The sequence below is a fragment of the Trachurus japonicus genome, chromosome 7, assembly GCF_045865225.1.
Source record: "Trachurus japonicus isolate A0001 chromosome 7, Traja_1.0".
Classification (NCBI taxonomy): Eukaryota; Metazoa; Chordata; class Actinopteri; order Carangiformes; family Carangidae; genus Trachurus; species Trachurus japonicus.
In genome coordinates this window covers 3,716,817-3,738,748 of record NC_140913.1, presented here as the reverse complement: position 1 = coordinate 3,738,748, position 21,932 = coordinate 3,716,817, and the positions used below count along the sequence as shown (strand labels likewise).

Genomic DNA, 21,932 nt, shown 5'->3' with positions numbered 1-21,932 from the left:
TTGAAATATGAATCAACTTCACCCTCCCTGAAAGGTGGTACCAGCGCAATCTGTCTACTCATGTGTTAAGGCCTCAAAGCAAAGGGAACAAAGGCTCAAACGCAAAGAGGCCAGTAACATAAATTAAGGACGCCAAACACAGGTTTCGACACAAACCAAGCTTTATTAAACCAAAGCAGGATGTGGAATATAAAATGAATGCAAATAAAGAGGGGGATGTAGGTGCCGGCTGAACAAAACAAAAGGGAGACGGGGACAGAGACCGACCCAGCAATGGGCCGTAGGATCACTGTCCACCGTCGAACTAAACTGCCTAACCTAAACTTCCTAAAGATGGGGGGGGGGGGCGAAAACGGGACCACTGGTCACCTACACCCCAAACTAAAACAACAAAGCCCAGCGGTCTACCACCACATGGGAACAAATGAATAAGGAGAAAAATAAATGCTTGGAAAGAAACACAGAACAGAAAACAAAAGAAACCTCCTCCTGTTGTGGTCGTGAGTGTGTGTGTGAAGAGAGAGTGACAGGCCTCTCTCCACCCTCTAAATACTCCCTCCCGTCCACTGAGTGGAAACACCGCTCAGGTGTGCATCCACACAGTGGGAGGAGGGTGCTGACAGAGAGAGAGAGAGGAAAGGACCGGGACGCGCAGCAGGAGAGGCAAGGGCGCGCGTAACATCATGTCAAACTGATCCGGGGACAGGAGGACTGGGGGGCGCGCAACCAGCGGAGTAGACGTGGCTGGGGGTGATGTTCTATCGAGCTCCATGGCCCTTATCCAGAGATGCATAAACTCAACTAAGAATGCTTTCAAAGGTCAAACCGTTTTTATCGTTTTTAGACTTTGAGAAAGTTGTTAACGCTTTTATTACCTCAAGACTGGACTATTGCAATGGTTTATATCTGGGTGTTAGTCAGTCCTCACCCGCCTACAGTTGGTCCAAAATGCTGCAGCCAGACTTTTGACTGGTACACGTAAATATGATCATATGACCCCAGTCCTTGCATCGCTGCACTGGCTCCCAGTTCATTTTAGAGTTGATTTTAAGATCTTGATGTTTGTTTTAAAGCTCTTAATGGGCTCGCCCCTTTTTATCTGACTGACCTTTTAAAGCCCTATGTCCCCTCTTGGTCCCTCAGGTCCACAAACCAACTGCTCCTGGAGGTCCCTCAGACCAGACTCAGGGGCAGAGGGGACCGTGCGTTTTCTGTTGCTGGCTCCAAACTTTGGAACTCCCTCCCCCCTCACTTGAAACAAGCCCCTAGCCTAGCTGTTTTTAAAACACGTCTTAAAACGCACTTTTACTCCCTGGCTTTAAACACAGTCTGAAATCCTAATATTTTAGCAACTATGGTCTTATTTATTTGTTTTGCTGTTTTTATCTGTTGTGCTTTTTTACTGAATGTTGATTTTGTTTACTTTTTTCTGTGTAAAGCACTTTGGTCAACTTGGTTGTTTTTAAATGTGCTCTATAAATAAATTGGATTTGGATTTGGATTTGAAGCTCATAGCTCCTAGTTTGGAGCTCCACCTCACGCAGGCGGAGGGCCAGTTTAAGTTCACTTCAACTGTTGAAGTATTTAGACCGCGTTCAGACTGCAGGCAAATCTGACTCAAATAAGATTTTTAGGGCTGACTGTCCACACTGTTTTTAGCAAGTGTCCAAATCGGATTTGGCTATGGGCTATTCAGACTGGGCCACATTACTGACCAATCTGACAGGTTGATGTACTGTAACGACATCGGAGCGGAGGCGTCATCCAGCGCGTGTATTGTGTGACGTCATATAATTGCGACAGCGACAAGAACAACAAAAACAGAGCTATCCATGAGCCGTCTCCCCACAGATTAACGAGGCATTTCGTTTTGATGTTTTCAACGTTTTCCATTGACTGCTGCATTTCCTTGATATTGCTCCACAACTCCTCAATAGGCGGGTGGTCAGAGGGCGGTCTGGCGCGGCGTAGAGTGACGTCACGGACAGTCAAAGAGCTGTTCAGACTGAGATGTATCTGTCCAAATGCGATTTGAAACTACCTAACTACCCAAAGGTGGTTTTGATCCATTTTGCAAAAATCGGATTTCATGTGATTTGTGATTGTTCAGACTTCAAAAGAGCCATCTGGTTCCAATCTGGATTGGCTAAAAATCAGATTTTGGCTGGCAGTCTGACCGCGGCCTTAAAGAAAATACATGTGTATAAAAAAGTCACTGGCTCCACAGGCAGTTGGCCAGTCGAGGGTCTCGTCTCAGCTTCTGATCAAGATCACGGTATTTCTGAGGAGCTGCCTTCTTGTGCCTGGAACAAACATACACAGATACATATATGTAATCAGATTGTATCCATTTGGAATCATCATTTCCTGTTACTGTTGCTTTTCGCTCTTTTTACATCAACTTTTGTCTAACTTTAGACATATCCGCAGTTGCATGTCAACCAAGGCAGCATTAATGTACATGCACTCAATGATCTTGTCCCATATAACATATTGTTTGACTACTTGGTCTCAAGCGAGCAACACTGCTCTCAAACCATTACTTTCACTATACAAAAAAACCCTTAAAGTGCTGGACAGGAAATCCAATAACTATCATCATTGTCATATTTTACTGAAATACAAGCTGTTAAATTGGGAAAACCTGATTAAATATTCACACTCTTGTCTTATGTACAAAATCATACATGGACGTGCGCCTCCAGCATTGAATCAGTTTATAAAAATGGTATCAACATCTACTCGGAGTGCAACTAGAGGAGACTGTGTTATCGCATTTAGAAAAAGTTCTTTCAGCCAGTCTGCATTTTCTATTAGAGCTGCTCGCGAATGGAATTCTATTCCAACTCATATTAGAAATATTTCAAATTACGCCTCCTTTAAACACTTTTTAAAAAAGTGGCTAATTAGTGGTCAAGGCTGTGAACATTAAATTTCTTGTCATGTTGTCTGTCAGTGTATTAATTGTCTAGTATTGTTGCTTTTTGTGCATGGCTTCTAATGTGTCAAATGTGTATAATTGTCTGTCTGTCAGTGTATTAATTGTCTAGTATTGTTGCTTTTTGTGCATGGCTTCTATTGTGTCCAATGTGTATAATGTGATTGTGTCTTGTGTACTTTTTCTTTTTTTTTTTTTTTTTTCTGTTGGTGTTGCTGCTTAATGTTGCTTCTGTTTTGTCTGTAGCGGCTGCTGTTTGAGTTCAGTTTTATGTCAGTTTGTGTGTGTATGCATGGACCTCCACTGAGCTCTCTGTCTTTTGTCCACTATTCAGCTTTTTTAATTATCGAATGTATTATTTGTATGTTGATAACCCAAAATTTTGTATTATTTTCTTTTAGGGTGACTTTCAACATCAGTCCAGGGACAACAGATGCAAAATAGCCTTTGGCTAATTCTGGCATGTTTACATTTGTTTAAATGTTTTTATTAATGTGCAATGTCCCTGATCCTTAAACCTTTAAATAAACAACTAGCCAAGCAACACTTTTGCATCCTCAAATTACTTTAAACAAGGCATCACCAAATGGCCGTGATGGTTCCATCCAGACCCGTGACCAATATCTGATAAATTAGCGATAATAGATCATTCTCATGGAGCTGTGCAATATAGACAAAATTTTATATGCCGATATAGATAAATTTATATCCCGATTTATATAACGATATATATCCCGATACAGTATTCTTTCTTAAAATTACATAGGTTTTTCCTGGATACGGAATTAGATTTTTCTGAAGGTTGCAGTTATAGATGCTAATTGTTAATACAACAATACCTTCACTCAATTGTGCCAATCAAATTGTTTGTTTACCCCGTGCGGCCAGTGAGCCAGAGAGAGGAAGAGAAAAGAGAAGGAGTGGTGACAGCGTGGCTCCAAAATAAGGAAAGTTGATGCTGAAAACTGAACTTTTGGCTCTGACTCCACACAAGCCGAGATTTAAACTGCTGGCAGGGCAGTCACATGCCAATTGGGGCGTGACAACATATTGACAACATGTTGTCACGCCCGTAATGTTTTTCCTCGTGCTGGCGGACCACTTGTTTACATAGACGCTTGTTTATCCTGTTACATGCAGCGTCTGTTGTCTGTCTGACGTCTGCCCCATTTCAGATGAATGCAACATCAAGAATATGTTCCGATATGCAACCGCACCGCTAGATGGGGGGAATTCCTACATATTATACCTTAAAGTAACGCAACCTCCTTGAATTTTAATTGAATACCCCTGCTTTAGATTGTTGAATTGTGTGTGTGTGTGTGTGTGTGTGTGTGTGTGAGTGAGTACATGTGGAGTCGTTTCTTGGCCACTTGGATCTGCAGTGTTTTCTTAGAGCAGAAGTCCTGGTACTCTGCCTCCTGTGCCGCCGTCATTTTGAGCTGGTTTCTCTGGTACCACTGCTGTTTCCACTCCAGCACATCTGTCTCCTAAACACAGAGGTAAGTGTTGGTCTTATCCCAGAGAGGTTGGTAACAGCTGAGCATAGACTGTATTAACATACAAACACCGAACATGCATGAAGCATCTTTCCTTGGAAAAATATTGAAACATTGTGGACAGAGGTGAAACAGCAGGTTACATCACACCTAGTCTCGCTCACCAGACCTTTCTCCAGAGAAGAAACATCACATCATGAGCAGACTGTCTGTGCTCTACCTTTTTGCAGCGTTCCTGAATGAGGTTGGCGTGCTCTACCAGTTTCTGTTTAAAGATGGTCAAACAGTTCTGGTGGAGCTGCTTGGCATCCTCGGGGCTCAGAGTATCTGATTTGTCCAACTGGATCAGGAGGAGAGCCAGGATGTCCTTCTCCCTCTCCTGCAGGAACCTCTGCTCCTCTTTAGCCAGACGCTCCTGCAACAGCAGAGAAATAAGTGTCTAGTTAGGGTGAACACTGACAGGGCAGTCTTCATAAACCTGCTTTCCAGACTATTAACATAGTGGAACAAGGTTCTTATATACAAGACATATGTAACATGAGAAAAGTCAGTACCTTGACATGTTTCTTTGGGAAACTTCTGTCTTCTTTAAAATCGTCATCTGGTGTTAGTGTGACTTGTCTTTTTATGAGCGGCATTCAGTGGCGGCTGGTGCCATAAATTGGGGTGGGGGCGTCAGATAAATACGATAAAAAAGAGCATTGCTAACTTCACATCCAGCCAACTGTGTTTGGCATTACACAGACGGAAGAAGCATCGAGTGTAACTCCGTCCACGGTCACTTGCCTGCTGCTGGATTTTTAAGTCAGGTTGCTCCGGTCCAAGCTCCTTTATCCTTTTTTTTTTTTACTCCAGCGAACGCCTCGTGAAAGGATTATTTTGTAAAGAAATAACAGACTTTTCTTTTGCTGCCGCCGCCATTGTCTCCTGTCTTGTTGTTGTTGTCTGTCTGTTCAGTACTTTGCACGCGGGTGCGTCTGTAGCTGTTTGAGTGACAGGCGCTCCGCTGCCAGGGGAGTGACTTTGATTGACAGGTATCATGAATCAATCCGATTGGATGAAAAATAACCCAAACGTGCTGATTAGCCACGGGCGCAGAGAGCTCCCGGAGGAGAATCTTTAAGTGACCAATTAGAGACCAGCATGAAGTCACATGGAAGACAGAAATTCAGCCCCACTGGGGAAATGTTGGCACAGTGATTTACTAAGTACATTGAATATGTATGTCTTTGTGTTGTGTGTGTGTGTGTATGTGTGTCTCTGTTATATGTTGTAAAACTAAACTGTAAATAAAAAAAATAAATGTATAAAACAACCCTGAAAAACCCAATATGGAATGGAAAGGAAATTGTCCCGAAAAAAATTAAATAAGTCTATGGGTGTATTCACACCTGCAGTGTTAGTGCGCACTAAATTTAGATCGCACTAAATTTGGTCCCGTTTGGGTCAGTGTGAAAGCACATCGCACTCTAATGCACCAGAACTAGTGCGGCCTGAGGAGGTGGTCTCGTCTCGTCTCGGTTCGGCTCCAGCCGAACTCTGGTGCACTAGTTGATGTGTGAAAGCAACCGCACTCTGGTGCGAGCCAACTGCCAGGCCAACTCAACAAGTTTGAGCTAAAAGGGCTCCCGTAGTCGTTGACAACGGGTTAACGCAGCGGGGAGACGCCCGGTGCTCCGGTCCTATGCAGCTCTGTCCCCACAAACGAAGCAGCAGCAGCAGCAGCAGCAGCAGCAGCAGCAGCAGCAGCAGCAGCAGCAGCAGCAGCAGCAGCAGCAGCAGCAGCGGGGCAGCCGGTCGCTGCGTGTCTGCTGAGTCCGCTCAGACACCGACAGGTCGGCGGTCCGTCCCTTGTGTCCGCGGAGCAGCTGGTTACCGTGGTTACCGAGCAGCAGAGGCCCGCCCGTGTTTAACGTTTAACCGGGAACTAACGGGACCGAGCTGGGTGAACGCAACCGGAAACCAGCCGGAAGTACCAAACAGAGTTATACATGCAAACAATATAGAAATAAATGACCAGAGCTACTAACAACCGGCCCTACTGGAGTCTCCATCATGAAAGTTTTATCAATCAGCGCTTCCAGATTCCAACCGGTAGTCATGGAGACGTGACGCTCTCCAAGTTTGGTCCCGAGTGACAAAAAGCAGGTGTGAACGCAACCGCACTAACTGAAAAATGAAACAATGTATCATTTTAACATTTGTTGCGCACCAGGGTGCACACTAAACAGGTGTGAATACACCCTATATTTCAAGCTTGTTTGTAGCAGAAGCTCCTCTTCCCAGTTCGTCCAAATTTGACAAACCAGGAAGAGGAACTTCGAGAAGCTTCCGCTACAAAACAAGCTTGAAATATATAGACTTATTTAATTTTTTTCGGGACAATTTCGCATTTCGGGGCTTCAATACAAGACGGACATTACATACGAGCAGCATGGAGGTATTTGGATGTTTTTTGGTGTGTCTTTTTGTTACGAAGACAGTTGGTATCGATTTGCAACCGTTATATGGACATGCACTGCTACGCCGAGACCCCCTGTAACTCAGAGAAGCCTTCTCCCAGCCCTTAGTCGACATGAGGGTGAGTAGATAATGAGTGAAATTTCAATTTTGGGTGAATTATCCCTTTAAGACCATCAAATTGGGAATTGGATTGTTATCATGCCACTGATACAAGCATGTTATATGCAGTATTTAGTCTGTGTATGTGTGTGTCTAACCATTTCCTCACTGTAGCTGCGAGCCTTGGCAGCTCCTGCTGTGCTCCATGGGGACAGGACCAGCTGGATGTTGTTCTCCTCCTGCTCTCTGGAAGCCACGATGTCTCTCACCTGCTTGTACAGAAAATGTGGAACAAGTTCTCACATTCTCTACTGAGGTCAAAGTAACTTACACTAACTTACAAACTGCCAACACACCACAGGACTTGTTGGGTAAATCTCTGAATATCTTCACCTCTTCCTTAGACATCTGGATCTGGAAAGTCACCTCCTCTTCATCCCTCATCAGGTTAATCAGAACTTTATACAGCATCTCTTTTGTGTATGATCTCACAGATGGACACACCTTAATCCCACCACACACACATACACACACACACACACACACACACACACACACACACACACACATACAGACACATACATATACACACAGACACAAACGGTTTTACCATTATGCTTACATTATGTTATTGTAGATGCTTTGTGTTTGTTTTCTGTACCTGGAAGCTGGAGAGCATGTCAGGTGTGAAATTCTCGCCCTTCTTATTTTCTGCGGACTGTGCAGGTTTGATGAAGGTCATCTTTGAAGGTATGAATCTGTGATCATCTATGTGATGGGTCACCTCGATCCTTCTTTCATTGGGTAGGAACACTCGCTTGGCCACATCTTCATTGGCTGGTTTTGATGTGTTCCTATGGAAACACTCCACTACCTTGAATGCAAAACAAAGTTGATCCCTCAAGTTAGACAGAAAACAAATCACCATGTGTCCCTGGTCCATATCAGATGGGAGCCACTCTATCATCGCCATGACACACTCATTGGTTAATTTTGACTCAGCTCCACGCACCCCATCCTGCTGACCCCAACCCCTCCAACCCTTTCCACTGGTCCAAAGAAACCTACTACCGTAAAATTCGGAAAAAAGTTGCACTGGAATATAAGTCACAGTCGATTTTTGAGGGTTTTTCTGTTGCTATTTGTTAATAAAAACGTTTTACAAGTTATTCCACAAGTCCGTGCGTAAGACCTGTACTTTCAAGTGGTCAAGCACTATCTGACTGCAATTTGATTACTGAAAACGCATGTTCATGCCAGGTGTCAACAGGGTCGACATTTACCTTGGTCTATAGGTCGCACCCAACTTTTTAGATGAAAAAAAAGGGGAAAAAAGTGCGACTTATAGGCTACACCAAATTTTACTGTATGTCCCGCCTGCATTGGGCTTTTTCTGGCAGGGAGGCAAGTATAGACACCCTGAAGACATGATGCCTTCAGTACCAGCCCTCACCACCACGGAGACACAGTAAAACTGGAAACATTAATGTTTTATCAGTTTCTTAACTCCTTCTTCACATATCTACCTTGAGAACTTGGCCGTCACGGGTCTGATGTCTTTCTGGAAACTGGTCCTGTGGATTAAAGATGACGCGTCTACAGTAAAGGAAGTCTTCCCGGTCCTTAAACGTCTCCGTCATTTCACCCGGTGACATCACCCTGAGCACCAGGCCGTCCACACGACCGAAGCTGAACTCCAAGTCATGCATAGAGTCTGCACTCAGGGACTGGAACCTGTGAGCTGAGCAAAACGAAGAGGCTTAACACTGAGGGAAGTTTGAGATCAAAGGTCCATATAGTATACAGGTAGATGCCCATGTGTTCTTTATTATGAAGCAGCTCTTGGTTCTACTTTAATACTGGGAGAGCATCAAAACCTCAGTCCACAGAGCGCCGCCCACTTGGACCCACCACCATCATTTTATTCCACACTTACAACAGTCAGCCAATCAGAGCCCCCTCTCATCTGATTGGCTGGTTGACCTGTTGTTGCTAAAGCTCCAAAGGGAAGTCTGTAAAACTACACTGAGATGATTTTTGGCTCTTAAAACTACTAATACACATTTCTTTACGGATCAACGAGTCAAATCTACAAATAAATGAACACAGAAAAGTATCAAATATCAAATATGGACCTTTAAAGCCTGTTGATTTTTGTTCACCATGTTCCTGCAAATTCTTGCTTAAAGGTGTTAGCAACAAGTTTAGTTCCTCCCGGCCAGTAAGTGTCGCACTCATACTCGCCCGCTCTCGCTCCAACCTTCAATTGTACTGGTTGCCAGGTACGCCAATAGGGAGCGGCTAGTAGCTAAAGCTAAGCTAACGCTAACTGTATTTAAGGAGCAGCAGCTCCGGTGTTGACAGCGGACTGGAAACACATCTGAATCATTTCACACTAACTCACCTACAGATGAACCCAACAAACCCACAGCATCACGCCTGCATCGAAAACGTTTAAAGTACCAGCTGACCGTTAGTTAGCATTAGCATTAGCACGTTGCCATTTCTCCACAGAGCTATCAGGATCTGGCTCCCCCTGAGCTCGGCCTCACATGACATCAATGAACTAATGCGATTATTTCATGCCGACGTTGCCAACGTAACCAGATGTAAATATTTATATATTTTGAACCCGTCAAAATGTATAAAACATGTATTTATATACTATAAAAAAATCTGTAAAATTAATACTTTTATTCTGCACCCCTCTAGATGTTCTGTGGATGTATTGTTTTTGAAAAATTTATCGTTTTGATGAAAAAGTTGTAGCTATGACCTTTAAGAACTCTAGAAATAATAGTGTGAACTATAGAACTGGGAACAGTAAATGCTTTTCACCACATTTGCTCACAAGTAAAAAAAATTACAATGCGGGCAATACATTTTTTTTAACATGTAAAGTCAGTGATGTTAGTGGTGATGTGAGCTTGGAGCTGAACATCCACAAAAATCTGATTTACATAAGAGGTGGAAACAGCTTCCGCATTTGAAGCGTTCTGTAGTAAAGTTGTCGACATTGTTGACCTCCCTCTCCTCCAAATGGTCGTTCCTGTGTTGATACCACTCTTTCACCGTGGCAACCTCAGTGTCTGAAACACACACACACAAGCACAGGTTTCATCATACACAAGCCCATTCCAGTCCTATAGCACATGTGCTCTGCTCTACTGGACCCTGCTGTGACTAAAACCTTTTTCTCCAGATCTGAGTAAAAATACTAATAGCTATTTGCAGAAAAATGTATTTTATATGTCTTTGTACTCATACATTCTGGGTCATTGTATGTTGTGAGTCGTGTGACCAGGCCATCTGGCCTGAGGTATGGAGCAAACTTCTCCAGCTTTGCTCCTTTGTAGTGGGTCACCTTCTGTCCTCCAGGCCAGCAGGTCTCCAGGTCTGAGTGAGAGAGTAGAGGCAGAAGCTTGCAGAAGGATACTGACAACAACCTATGTTGCTTTCACTCTGCCATCTGCACTTGACTTGATTCATACTCTGAGTTTCTGCTGTATCATGGTGTTTTATATGTTTGCGTCTGGATGTCAGTGTTTCATTTATAAATGAAAGGACAAAAACAAACTAACTAACTTAAGAACAGTGTATTTAGTTTGAATAGTAACAAACAGCATTCGTGGAGAAAACCTTTATGTGGAGTTTCAGTACCTTTCTCTGAGATTGTGATGTCACTGACCCAGGATTTCGGCATCTTAAGAACCCGACGTTTCTTCTCCACCTCCAACAAACAACAACACAATGTTGACTATTGGCGGCAATGGCTTATAAAATTGGATGTTATTAAATGACATAGTGACATGCACTTGGATGGAGTGTATGACTAGAAGAATAAAGGTTATTTTTTCTCACAAATCAGAAACTGGATTTATTTATACACAACACAAATTCACAAATGCAAAAGACATGTGTGAAAATCTGAGTATCATTTGGAAGAGAGACCTGGGGTCTGATCTTGGTGATGGGGAAAGGTGTAAAACATAATTGAATACCAGGAAAAACGTTAAGGAGACTAAGAGAGTTAGATGGGTTTACTGACTGGACCGACAGAAGTAGGAGCATTTTCACATGCAATTTACGAGACAGTTGTTTTCTAGGTAAATTCATGCAAAACCGCTGATGCGCGTTCCCGACGGTGGCAGTTTTTCGGCAAGCAGTCTCTGCATTTGCCTCGAAAACAACTCCGTTGTGCAGGTCACAACTTGTCCACCAGAGCGTTGTGGAGTTGTTGTATTGTGTATTTGATGAGTTTGATGAGGGAAACCAAGAAATCCCATGAGCCTCCATAGCTTAGCTCTGAGCGGCTTGCAGCTCGGCGGTTCTAAAAATATCTTACACTGACAATTAAGGGTAATTAACCTACTGTGATGACTATGGGATTATTGCAATGCGCCAATTTGCCAAAATGTTGAACTATCCCTTTAAGTGTAAGCTGAAATTAGAGGGCTGCACGGGCCTGGAAATTAAGCCCGTACCCGGCCCGAACCCAAGACTCTCAAACCCGACCCGAACCGAGCCCGAATTAATAAATTAAAAACCAGGCCCGACCCGACCCGTTACCCGAAGTGTTGTTATGCAAAATGCACGTTATTTTCAATGACATTTAACAGCGCGACGCTCGTCAAGCGGCTCGGAAGTGAGACGACTCGGTAGAGAGAGAGAGAGGTGGACACGGCCGTGTGTGTGTGTGTGCCAGAGCAACCTCACTCATGCACGACAGGAACCAGCAGAGAAGGACCGAGAGACGTGCCCAGCGACACCAGAGGGCAGCTGCATCCAACCTGCATCTGGGCTCCCCTGCTTAGACTGCGGACGGATGATTGGCTCAAGGTGGCACCAGTCTATGAGTGGCATGAGCGACACACACCGCTCAGAGCGCTCGCAACCAAGACCAGCTGTCCGCGTGCAGCCCGACCCGACCCGGGCCCGAATTAATTAATTAAAAACCAGGCCCGGCCCGGCCCGTTACCCGTCGGGCCTCGGGTTACCCGCGGGCTTGGGTCGGGTAGCCATGCTCTAGCTGAAACACACATGCTAGAGCACATGGGGAAGTGGGTAGACTTGATAATCTCTGTGCCACCTAGATTGTGTTTATTGGGGGAAATATGATTACCATGGAAATAACTCATAACAAAAGGTGATAAAACTGTTGATGTGTGTAGATTAAAATAAGTAGTGACAATAAGAAAACAGTCTTCAGCATTACCCCTCCTACTGCTGTCCTAGCTGAGTCTTACTTTGGGACCGTAGCTGCTACATAAGATGATAAGGTGAGCTATACACACACATACACACATACACACACACCTCACTGTCTTGGATCATTTGGCCCATCAGCTCTCGCTCCTCTTTTATCAAGGCCTGGTGAATCAGCTGCATTTTGCTGGATGAACCAAACAAGACTGGCTCCCACATATTTAAATCTTCCAGGTCATACACCATGTCCTACAGAGAAAGAAAGCATCCATTGTCTCTTGATTTTGACTAAAACCAATATACAGTATTATGTTAGATTTGCATTTGTTGTGGACTCACAGCGCTTCCATTCCTGCAGTCCTGCATGTTGACATAGTAGTTGAGATGGTTCCAAACGCTCTCGATGCCCAGGAAGTTGTGGTGGGCGGTGTCATACCTGACCCCGGTCAGAGGGTCGATGAAGAAGTTCTCCTGGACCCCATTACTCCCTGTCAACACCAGCACCCAGCAGTGCACCCGTAGCCCTCGCAGGGGATCTGCCAATCGCCGCTCAGTCTCCTGTGTATGGCACAGAGGGAAAAGGGAGGTTTTAATATCTACACCATAGGAAACTGCTGGTGCTCTCAAATCCACTCACAGGGCTTTGATTACATACTATTTAAACTGCAGCAACCATTAATTAACCAGTATATTACTTGTTTCACACAAAATCATCAGCAATTATTCTGATCACTCAAAAATCATCATTTCCTTTGTCAATTCAATATTTTTTCTCAGACCTTCAGGACAAAACAAGATTAGAATCAAAATAATAGAAGCTTTAACTGTGTAGGTGTTACATGACCTTCTGTTGTTTTTGGTTTTCAAGCAGTGCAGCCTCTGCTTCCTCTTTCTGCTTCTCCTGCCGCTCCAAAAACTGACTCTTAAATTCATACTGCCACTCAGGTCGCACTACGTATTTTTCTTCCAGTGCCTCCTGCTCTGAGATCACAGTCTGCACATGCAAATAAAACAAATTTGATACAAAATACAAATATACAGCGCACACAGCCAAACACCAGACACATTCAAATCTGTAGCCATGATGGAACAAACATCTTTTTTCACCAAGGTCCTTTACTTAAGTGAATTGAGATAATAATACAAAAGTACTCCATAATAAGTTATTCCTATACTATACTATCCAGTGTGTAAAATTAGACAAATATTACACACTGGACCTTTAAGTGACAGGACAAAAGTATTGTTGTTAAGATATGCTCAGTAACAAAATTAGATTATTGTCATAGATGCTTTAGTAAATCACACAAACTGTTTAAGCGGTAGAATATTGAAAAAACGGTTTGAAAAACATGGTGAAATTGGTCTGAAATATTCCTACAGTGACAAGTTTATTTCACTTTTGTGACCAAACAATTTATAAAATAACAAGATATAACACAGTTCCACACAAAAATGACTTTTGAGATTTTCCCCACACAATGCATCATGTGTGAGAAGCTTACGAACAGTAATATCCAAAGTAACTATTATTTGGTAAACAAATGAAGCAGTGCTGAAGAAAATGCAAATACAAGCAATGCAAACACCTCCAAATTGCACGCAAGTAGAGACTTATGTGTACTGAGATACTTTCCATAACTGGTCGGCAGTGACCTGCAGAGCAGCACTTACCTTGATCTTTGTGTCCAGCACAGGGCAGTCCTGATGGCTTTGGTCAAGCAGACACAGGTCTTTGTCCGCGTAGCCGCTGACACAATAGGCGTTAAAGCCGGAGCCGAGCAGCAGGCTGCACAGCAGGGTGGCAGATTCATAACATGTGGCTCTCTGACTGTGCAGCACTGAAGTGGAGGAGAACAGGAACCTGGGCTGGGATAGCAAAACACGCACACTTTCATGATCTGTCATATTCTCTGCAGAGAAGGTGCATGTGTGTGTGCCTATTAGTGATTGTGGACACAGACATGAGAACTAATAGGCAACTTCAGGGAAGTCCTGTACCTAATGGCTGCAGGGCTAGAAACCAACAGCTTGGACTCTAGCTTGATGTTGCTGTCACAGAGGTCCAGGACGTCATTGTTCCCTCTGATATGTTATGTTTCATATACTGACATGTTAGGGCAAACCAAACCAAGAAATCTATGCAGTGTTTCCCACAGGTTTGCAAGGAGACTGTGGCGGGTGGTCGGACTTGGGGGGGGGGGGGTATTGTGTATTGGTTTTTCTTTTTGTTTGTAACAAAGAAACATTTCCCTTCTGGGATCAATAAAGTAATTCTGATTCTGATTCTGATTTTATGTTTTATAACAAGCACTAAATTTAAAAGTGTCCAAAATCATCCCGGCTTTTAAAAGGAACCCAGACTATGATGACCTATAGGCCTGAATAAACCATCTCTCTTCTATATAAATATGTTTTTAGAAACAGATAAACTATTGTCATTGTTTTAAAAATCCACATATATATTTTTAACTACGGAGGCAGCCGTTGTTCTACCTGCACAATGGGAGCAGTGACAGAAGAAGGTTGCACTAGGGAGAAGAGCCGTTGGCACCAGCGTATGTTTACTTTCCGGTAGTATCACAACGCCACATTGTGCTGCGTTTGGTTACAATTTCAAATCAAAAGGCGAAAGACGATGACAGGATTATATGATCCGGGTTAATGTTTTGATGTAGGCTACCTGTTGGTGACCCTGTTCCGATTTGGTAGGCCAACACTCTCCCTGTCATGGAGGCTGACGAGGGCAGCCCATAATACATAGTGGTTAACGCAGACCGCATCAAAGTTCTATCTACATTAAAAAATCAAACCCGTACCGTACGCATCCTGTCATTGTGTTTTACTGTTATTTCCTCATAATGCAGGCTGTAAATAATGCAACTATAATGCTAATCTCTGAAATCATTTATATTTGAATACAGTTAATCATACATCGATAGCTGATGTAAGATTAACTGCTGATTTGGAAATTGAAGCTCTCACACCACACACGCCCTCTCGGTTGTCATGGAGACAAAGTTGTTACTCTCAGTATGTTTACATGCAGAGCTAAATCGAGCTATGCTCAAAATTCGATTTTGGCGTCTAATCGGACTTCTGTCCTTGTTTCAATTTACATGCAACTGAGAAAATGGAATAACTGACGGGGTCCATCGCCCCCTCATGCGGCGTCACCCGTTGCTTCAGCAGGTTAATACGCCCCCTGTCCTGTTGACTTTTCTGTCACCTCGTAAAAAACTGAATATAAACAACTTATAAGCTTAATAATAAATTCTCAACTGCAGTTCCTGACAGACGCGCCAGTCTGGGCTGGATTCACGCTGAGAATAGGATACGGGCTTCCTTTTTTCCTCTCTCTCTCTCTCTCTCTCTTTTTAACACTCTTGCTGGTGGCGCTGTGTGAAATGCATTGAATCAGTGCTGACGTTGGGTTTTTTTCTTTACTTTGCCGGGTTCGGGCGGCTTCTCTGCTCCACTTTGTGCCGTCTTTACTGTTGTGGAGCAGCGCACATGCATTGTCCAGCTTCAGTCCAACTAAGGCGTATACATGACGGAGAAAATTGAATTCCAATCGCGTTATCTGGGTGTCTTAATCGGAGTTGGAGAACTAAGGCGTTTACATGCACTTCAGTTGTCCAGTTATAGTCGGATTAAGGGCCCATTCACATGGAGCGCCTGAAAACGCATGCAAAACGCCAGCTGGAGCGTTTTGCATGCGTTTTTCAAAGCACTTCGGAGCTCGCGTCTATGGTCACGTCTGCCGTTACTAAGCAACCAAAAGCGCCTGTCCAATTTTTACATTAGTGGTGTGCTTCTGTCATTTAACCAGGAATTGAGTAAACAGAGCTGATCAGATTTCAAGCACCGTGAATCCCTCTCAGCAGACGACATGTTTGTTGCTGTAAAGTCAGAAAAACAGGAAAGGTGCAGGCAACCATTTGACGTCACTGTCAATTACAATGGCGATCGAAATTATAATTTAAAATTTTATAGAAACTAAAACATCAAGAATGTATTCTGTATCATATTAATTTTACTGATATCAATCTTATACAGCCTACAAGTCATCATGGTTCCTTATAACAGCCACACGAATAAGCACTTTAAATGTGAAGAGTATTTACTAATGAGAACTTCAACATGACATGAGAGCATAATGTTGAGACTGTTTGGTTTGGCCTGTAAGATGTTAAATTGTGTCTACCTGTCTCTCTCTGACAGATAAAAAAGTGCATGTCTCACCGGGTGGACAGGCGGCTCCAAAAGCTCCAGAGACAGGAAGTCGGCCACAAAGGAGGAACTGCCCTCCCAGTCGAACAGCTCGGGATGGACCGTCAGCGTGGGCCGGAGAGTCGTACACACAAACTTCTGAATATCAGAAATATACACTGATATTAGACAAGTTTCAAGTTTCAATACTTTATTGCCATGTTGTTGATTGGAATTTGTTTCAGTGGGCTTCACACACTGACAAAAAAACATTCACCCAATACAATTAAGCAATATCACACTCGAGGTCGTGCTGTTGTACTGTATATCAGCACGGCTGTGATTCGGTCGTAGGCACGAGGCCGCAGGCCGAGTGCCGCAGATAATCACACCGTGCCCCGGCATGAGAAATTGTTCAGAAAAAAATAAACAACTATATATTTTAAGCTTGTTTGCAGCGTAAGCTCCCAGTGTCTCAGTTCACTGCTCTTCCTGTGTCAGTGCAAATCTCGCGTGATTTGCACTGACCGGCGGAACAATTTCTCATGTCGGGGCTTCAATACAAGAGGGACATTACAGACGAGTAGTATGGAGGTATTCGGATGTTTTTTGGTGTGTCTTTTTGGACAAAGGAAAAGTGAGCACCATTCACAACAATTATATGGACAAATACTGCTGCGCGGACCCCCCCATAACTCCAAGAAGGCACGGAGGACTCTGAAAATTCTCATAGCTCTTAGTCGACATGAGGGTGAGTAGATAATGAGTGAAATTTGAAGTTTGGGTGAACTATCCCTTTAATAAAAATCCAGACTATAAGGGGTTGGTAGCAAAATCAATTAACTGTGCCACTGCATATCAAAGTAAAGTGCACAATAAAAACGAGTAATAAATAGATAAATGAATAAATATGGCACATTGAATAAAACCAATGTGTTTAAAATGATATTTCTGAGGTGTTGAGGAACTGGACAGCTTGTGGATATGTACTGTTCTGGAACCTGGTTGTTCTGGACTTTATGCTTCGCAGTCTTTTTTGTGAGTCAGAGATACAGTACATACACACTGGAGAGGTGAAGTGGCATTTCTCACACTGAGAGTGTAATGAGAAAAGTTTGAGCATTACCTTAACACCACATTCGTTGACAGGACACAGCAGCAGGGGCTTGCGGTCAGGAAACAGGTGTGAAAACTGACGCTGGAAGTTTTTCGCAATTTCCAACAGTCGGATCTCCTCAGGAGAGTTGATCCTGTAGGACTCAGGATAGACCACCTCCAGGTTCTGGCTGTTGAAGCACAGCAGGTGAAGTCAGTGTGAATTTCATAATCACCTTCAGTGTGTGTGTGTGTGTGTGTGTGGGGGGGGGTGCTCACACTGGTGGGGGCTGGTGAGGCACTGAGACACGGAGGTTACTAAGAGCCTTCTCCAGCTCTTGGTGGTCCTTCTCCTCTTCTGTCATCCCACGCCTGAGTTGCTTCTCTCTGTCTGACTCCTGCAGAGTCTCCATCTTTTTGAAAAGTAGTCAATGTAATATACAATGTAATGTAATATACAATAAAAAACAAAGCAAAAACATGAGTAAAAAGAAAGCCTCAATATGAGGCCGGCCCATTAGGACAGTTATAAAGGCTTTTAAAGGAGAATTCTAGGTCCCCGAGTGCAACCATAGGAAAAAATCTGAGAAAAATATGTGCAGACCGGACGTAGCTCTCCTCCTGCTAGCTGCACTACACTGTAGTGAAACAGTGAAGTAATGGGAGCAGATCTTAACCGCAACTTTGGCCTCTATATAATGCTCAAAATATCACTACAAATGCTTTGCAACATCCAGAATTCTCCTTTAATCCAGTGTACCCTTAGGCTAGAGGAGCATCTGATACAGCTCCTCACAGGCTTATTCATACTGCTGATGATGACAATCACAGACCATAGAGTCACAGACTCATCCAAGTGACACGTAAATGTATACATTAGGTTCCATAGAACCGCTTGAAGAGTATTAACTCTTGCAGCCACTAACATTTCCTTTACACCTTTACACTTTTTGCCCGTATGTAACTCATACCATGCACAACTTAGTAGAGGCTCGCCATATCATTCAAAAGGTACTACACAGGGAATCATTTATTGTGCTTATCTTTTTTGTTTATTTGTCCTAAACAGCCAACAGCGTGCACCACTGTTTACTTAACTGTTATATTAGTAAATCATACTTTTCAGGGTCTCAGGCATGTCATGTCTACTCACGTTCCTATCTTCTGCCTCCCTCGACCTTCCCAGATCCCCAAGTCTTCTCAACAGCTTCCTTTTCTCCCAGTGTATGGGACTACTTTATGCATGATTCATTGGCATGTGAATATCAAAATATGAAGCCCTAAGATTGAGGGGGTCGTTTTATTTAAAGCCTGCTGATGTCATCAGTGTCTGTGTAACGTCAAGAAACTACCCATGATTCATTTGCATCATAGTGGTTATTTGTTCCACCATTTCAATGTCCCCCACTATCCTCCATGGCATCATTAACCTGCTTGGAGTTTGTGAAGACTTGACTACAGAGCGGTCTTGACTGCTTCTGAACACAACTCAACGTTACTGAACCGTGTTCGGTGTTTGCCTGTGTGCATACATGTTTCTACATGTTTTTTTTTTTGTTTTTTTTACAACTCCGCCTTTGTAGCCAGCAGCTGGATGATATTTCAACTAATGTCCCTCGTGGGAACGTCATGAACAGTGCTGTCTAAGTAAATAAAAGCGGTGTTGTTGTCGAGTTAAACACTGTTTATCAGAGTCTGTTTTACTCACCCTCTCTCTGAAATCAATTGGTTTGTTTGGGAGAAGCCGAACGGTGAAAAACTTGGAGCGTTGACCATCCGTGTCCATGGTAACAGCGGAACGTCATGACGTAACACTGTGTTGCCTTCACGTGCACTCAACAGCGGCGTAAATGTAAAGATTAGCGGTTGGTAGATAACGCAAAAGAAAAAGAAATCAAACATCATAATAATTTCTTTTGTAGATAAATATACGTGTATAGTACAGTATAACAGTACACTGTACCTGGGTGATTCTTCAACTATCGTAGAATGTGTGTCCCTGGCAGATATAACAAAAACTGAAACACATTTTTTTTTTTTTGGCACACTTACATGACATCAAGAGGAAATAGAAACATGAAATGATAGATCACGTGTGCTGGGGAGAAGGAGCTCGCTTTATGGATAGTTCAGCTTTCTGGTGAGTGGGGTATGGTTGCAAGCGGTATGGCCATAAAGTAGAAGTAGAAAGGTCTCTTGAATGCGTGATTGTTATCTGGGAGTGTTTTGTATTTGCACTTTTTTTCTGTTGTAGCACTTTTAATTTTGTGTACAATGACAATAAAGCTTTCAATTCAATTCAATCAATTTTATTCAAATTTTAAAGTCTCTTAAAGGCTGGATACACAATATATTAGAAACATGTGACAACATTACACATTGCAAATGAATACATCTTATCCTCTCTGTGGTAAATTACTGATTTAACAAAAGCAAAATAAAACTCCACGTTCTATCATTCTGTCATCAATCATCCAAAGTCTCCTGGTTGCATTTTATGAGGTGTTTACAAGATTGTTTTTACCATGTGTTTATAAAATATAAAATATAAAATATAGCAAAAAAGAAGGAAGTAAAACCAAACAAAGAAATATAAATGAAAGAGAAAATGTGGGGTAAAAAGAACGAAAATGATTAAAAAGTACTTTAATTTAAAGATATGGTTGGAGATCCTATTCTGGAGCATTTTTCAAAACCATTTGAAATCCTCTTTACACTCCGATTGGTGCTTTTTCACAAAAATTAGTGCACTGGAAAAGAGAGTGACTGGACGACACGCATTGGTCTGATATGGAAGAGCCTCCTGATGGCGGAATAGGGGTATTGCAAAAGCGCCCAAGAACTGACATCTCTGCATTGTTGGTGAATGAGCAAGTGTGGTGTTTTCAGTAATTTAAGGACATTTATAGATCACCCACGTTAATAGCATCATTGAGGATCCTTTACAGATAAACAGTTTTTCTACATTAATGTTTCAATCTACATTTTGTAATAAACAAATTATAAGTATAATTTGATATGACCAAGACACCTAAAAACAAAAACATGGCCTTTTTTTTTTTTTTTTTTTTTTAAAAGGAGGTTAAATGGAAAGCAACTGGACTTAGTTATTTGTCTAGGAAGACGTTTCACCTCTCATCCAAGAGGCTTCATCAGTTCATGTAGCATCTGACCAGGCTGGGACTGGTCCAACTATCTGGTGTGGAGACTCACTATTTAACCTCTTGTGTGGGCGTTCACAAGGGTGATGATGTCACTGGTTCCCTTCTGTGCTCCAAGTGCCAACGACAGTCGTTTAAATGACTGCCTTTGATGGAAAGTTGGTTTCGACTTCGTTAGTGCCCTATTGTGTTATAACGACAGTCGTTGGAGTCACTTACCACTTGTGAACAGTGGTTGTTCTTTGAGGCTAGATTGTTGAATCTCCTGGGAAGGGATGAAAGGGCAGCATTGTAAATTGGAGATAGGTGGTGTCTGAGACCCCCTCCCCTGTTGAGGGATGGTTTCTCTACTTTTACAAAAATAGCTTCTTTAACTCCTCTTTCAAACCATCTGTCCTCTCTGTCTGAGGAGTTAGCTCTCCTGTGTTGGGCCATGCGTTTATGCAGTGGTTGTTTTGTTTCTCCAATGTAGAGGTCTTTGCATTCCTCGTTGCATTGGACTGCATACACCAGATTGCTTTTGTGGGTGTGTGGTGTTCTGTCCTTGGGATGTACCAGTCTCTGTCTGAGTGTGTTGCTGGGTTTGAAATACACAGGGATACGGTGAACACCACATACTTCCAGTTCAACGGCAAATTTTACAGACAAAAACACGGCTGTGCCATGGGTTCACCAGTATCCCCTATTGTGGAACAACACCGAGCCACTGGTTCAGGTATGTGGACGACACATGGGTTAAAATCACAACCAAAGAGGTGCAAGCTTTTACCGAACACATTAACTCAGTGGACAAAAACATCAAGTTCACCAGAGAGGATGTCAAGGACAATATTCTGCCTTTCTTAGATTGTGACGTCCATATGAAAAAGGACAGGAGCCTCCACATTGGGGTATACAGAGAACCCACACATACAGACCAATATCTACTTTTCGACTCTCACCACCCTCTGGAACATAAGCTTGGTGTAATCAGAACTTTGCAACACAGAGCTGATAACGTGCCCACCAGCTCACAGGCCCAAGGGGCAGAACACAAGCACCTGAGAGGCGCCCTCACAACTTGTGGTTACCCTAACTGGACCTTTGTGAAAACTGCAGCTGCTTCCAGAAAGAAAACCAGCAAAGTGGTTGAGAAAGAAAGACAAAACAAGAGAAACAACATAGTCATTCCATATGTGTCTGGAGTATCAGAAAAACTCAGGAGGATCTTTAACAAACACCGTATCCCTGTGTATTTCAAACCCAGCAACACACTCAGAC

General features: G+C 43.0%; 1 protein-coding gene across 1 annotated transcript; it reads right to left on the bottom strand.

The window, feature by feature from the left end:
• Positions 1 to 1,887: 1,887 nt before the first annotated feature.
• On the bottom strand, positions 1,888 to 17,924 carry drc7 (dynein regulatory complex subunit 7). The gene is made up of 17 exons (XM_085783041.1): positions 17,791 to 17,924; positions 17,543 to 17,702; positions 16,450 to 16,575; positions 13,879 to 14,073; positions 13,049 to 13,198; positions 12,544 to 12,762; positions 12,316 to 12,453; positions 10,660 to 10,729; positions 10,267 to 10,395; positions 9,960 to 10,088; positions 8,526 to 8,740; positions 7,661 to 7,873; positions 7,393 to 7,503; positions 7,158 to 7,268; positions 4,658 to 4,852; positions 4,289 to 4,428; positions 1,888 to 2,303 (listed from the first exon to the last, which is right to left on the bottom strand). Exons 1-17 carry the CDS (start codon positions 17,922 to 17,924, stop codon positions 2,213 to 2,215), a joined length of 2,526 nt encoding a protein of 841 aa, XP_085639167.1. The 3' UTR covers positions 1,888 to 2,212.
• Between the last annotated feature and the right edge of the window lie 4,008 nt (positions 17,925 to 21,932).